Source organism: Cryptomeria japonica, chromosome 8 (assembly GCF_030272615.1).
Source record: "Cryptomeria japonica chromosome 8, Sugi_1.0, whole genome shotgun sequence".
NCBI classification, from domain to species: Eukaryota; Viridiplantae; Streptophyta; class Pinopsida; order Cupressales; family Cupressaceae; genus Cryptomeria; species Cryptomeria japonica.
Genome location: NC_081412.1, coordinates 343,210,939 through 343,214,298, shown reverse-complemented (window position 1 = coordinate 343,214,298; position 3,360 = coordinate 343,210,939). Strand labels below are relative to the sequence as shown.

The following is a 3,360-nucleotide window of genomic DNA, read 5'->3' as shown; positions in this document are numbered from 1 at the left end:
ACTTTTTACATTGTCAGGCACTGACAGTTTGGTCTTGATTTCTACTTGGGTAATATCATCCAAAGGGATATCATTATGCTTGATAGCCAAGTTAGCATGAAGTCTGCCCAAATATTATTGGATCTTTCAATCCAATTGATGGAGAAAGCATCAAATAGTTCAATGTAATCCAAAACTTCATTCCTGTAGCTTCTTAATTTTTCATTTTTTGCAACAAATTTGCCTCTAACTTGTGAAACAGCTAATTCTAAATCACCATAAACTATTAGTAACTTAATTCCATTTTATTTGCTAGTTTAAGTCCTAATAAGAGGTCCTCATATTCAGCAATATTTTTAGTACACTCAAAAGTTAGCAAGAAAGAGTATTTAAAAAAATTTCCATTAGGTGAAATAAATACAACTCCTGCTCCATTTCCATCCTTATTGTAGGCACCATCAAAATATAATTTCCAAATTAAATTTTCATTTTGTTTAACTATTTTTGTAACTTTATCAATTTTTAAAGGTTTAGAAATACTTACCTGAAAGTTGTCCATATCAGAATGGAAAAAGCAAGTCACTTCATCAGGATCAACCTCTTCTATGAGATATGGAGCTCTTGGTTCTCTGTTTATCCTCATCGTTGTCCCTTTACTAGAATAGTGGCATATGACAATTGAAGCTGAACATGTCCACCCACTAAGTTGGACCATTGTCTAGACATCAACATCCCATAGTTCGCAGGGACTTGTACAACTATGATATCTATTTTGTATGCAGTGTCTAGGCAGGCTAGAAATCTGAACTCAATGTCCTTCATGATTCCTACTATAGGAACTAACCTATTGTCCATGGCATAGCACTTACTGTAATGTGTATCAATATGCATTCCCAACTCTTTCATGACATCTTCGTGCATGATATTTACTACCGCTCCTGAGTCTATCATGCAATTTTTTAGCATTTTTTCATTTATCAACAGTGTTAGATATAAAGGATCTACCTGTGTGTGATTTTTGGTAACAGATGTGCCAAGATACACCACAGGAGGATCTTCTTTTTATTTAGGATCTTCCCTACTCACTTCTCCAACATTAGATATAATTTTTAAAGTCTCATTCTTGTAATCTGGAAATTTCATTACTTCTAACAAAGGCATAGATATCTTCACCTAGGATAGTGCTTGGGACATGAATGAGTTACAATTTGAATTGGGATTACTTACTTGTTTCTTCTCCACAGGCTTAACGAGCTTCGACCTTTCCATTTGTTTAATCTATTTTGGTTCCTTCCCTTTCTTGGCACTTGTATCCTTGCCCTTGGCTGTGTCGTTATTTGTCACATTTGATTTTGTGACCCTAGCAAAAATACCTGATAGCTTACCCTGCTCATTGTTGACATTCCTATTTCTCAATTGGTAATTGCTTTTTACTTGTTCTATAACTGCAATAGTGGAAGCTTTCTTCTCTTCTTTAGTCAAATTACTCAAAGACGGCACTACTTCCTCCTGAAACAATTTTCTCAAGGAAGGGATATCTTCACCATCATCAGAAAAAACCTGTTGTATGCTATATTGCAAATTCTTTCTTCTTTGATGCACATCAGAATATTCTTCTTCTTCAGATAAATCCTCATCTCTTCCCCAATATGGATCAGATGAAAGGGCATTCACAATTGGTTCATAATCCTCATTTTTATCTTCCTCTTCTATCAAGCCATGGGCAATCATACATTGTTCAGCAACATGAGACAGATTACATACATCACACCATGGATACTCATCTACAAAGTTTGTGGCTTTCTTTAATGGATCGGGAGTCTCTTTGTTTGTATTAGGTTTTACTGGTTTTCCATCCTTCCAATTTTTGTTATATGGCATGTCATGCAAACTTGGCCTATTGTAATTTATTTGCTTATTGTTTCTGTATGGTGGCCTTTCATTAGGATTTTTCTTACCCTTTAGGTCCTTAAGCATGTCCATGATCTGAGTAAGATCATTTTTCTTGGGAACCCTAAAATTGTACAACTTTGGATCATCTCTTTTAGCAACATTCCCAGTAACCTTCCTAATATTCTCAATAGTAGCAGTTGTCTTGAATGCTTGTTGTAAAGTATTAGGTTTATGAGACAAAATCTCATAATGATTTTTTCTGTCAAAAGCACTCAAATAAAAGTTAATCAGAAATGAATGAATAGGTCTAACATCTTTGGGTATTCTATTTAATACTTTATTAAATCTTTTATTAAATTCAAGAACTGATTCATTTTGATTCTTCTTTATACTTGTTAATTCATGGGATGCAAATGAAGGATCATTGTGATCTCCAAATTCTTCTAGGAACAATGTTACAAATTCCTCCCAACTGCTGATACATCCATCAGGAAGGCTTCTATACCATTCTCCTGCATCTTCTGTCAAGGATTGAACAAACAGTTTGATGAATAGATCCTCATGAGGTACCTCAAATTCTTCAATGATATTTTTCACATTAACTGCATGTTGTTCTGCTGAATCAATTCCATTTCCTGATATTTTGGGGATTGCTGATCTTAAATCATTAGTGATTTGATTTGGATAACCAACAATGCCAGTGAAATCCAATTGTCTATATCTTTCAATGATCATAGGTCGTCTACCACCCTGATTGTTGCATTGATTGTTAATATTTCCTCTACTGAATCCACCATTTCTGCCATAATTACCATTGTTCCAATTGTTTCCACCACCATTATTATTTCCGTTATTTCTATGATTACCTCCATTGCCATTATTGTTGTTTCTACCTCCACCATTACCATTTCCATAATTGTCATTGTTAATTCCATTATTTCTATTTTTTTGGTTGCTCCCATATCTATTACTTCCTCCATTATTATTTATAATATTACCTCTATTTGTGTTATTCCAGTCTCCATCATTCTCCTCATTTCCATTTATTCCTCCATTATCTTGGTTGTTTCTATTCCTTTCTTCATTTTGATCACTATGCACGTCCCCCCATCTTCTGCTTCCATTTAATAATTGGTTATCAAAGGTTCTAAAAGGTTGCTCCATTTTTCTCATATGAGGGGGACTATATTTAGGTGTTGTTGGCCTACCTCCCTCATCTTTACTTTTGTTTTCTATCCCTCCTAATCTAGGGGTTTGAATTTCATCCCTTTGTATCTCTAATGTTTGCAATACCCAATCTGGTTGTCTCCTAAAAGCTCTTGCCATTTTGGCTTCATCTCCATTCAGGTATGCCAGTTTAAGTATGATTTCACCCAATTGCTTGTCCTCCTCAGTAAAGAATTCATCATGGCCATCATTATTATCTTTTGCATTTAAGGCATAAAATGGATTTTCCTCTAGATTTTCAGACTAATCACCGGATGAAGA

At 34.6% G+C, this 3,360-nt stretch overlaps 1 protein-coding gene across 1 annotated transcript; it reads right to left on the bottom strand.

Moving 5' to 3' along the window:
• Positions 1 to 1,257: 1,257 nt before the first annotated feature.
• LOC131045340 (uncharacterized) lies at positions 1,258 to 3,036 on the bottom strand. The gene is made up of 4 exons (XM_057978920.1): positions 2,685 to 3,036; positions 2,414 to 2,507; positions 2,044 to 2,131; positions 1,258 to 1,539 (listed from the first exon to the last, which is right to left on the bottom strand). Exons 1-4 carry the CDS (start codon positions 3,034 to 3,036, stop codon positions 1,258 to 1,260), a joined length of 816 nt encoding a protein of 271 aa, XP_057834903.1.
• Positions 3,037 to 3,360: the final 324 nt, after the last annotated feature.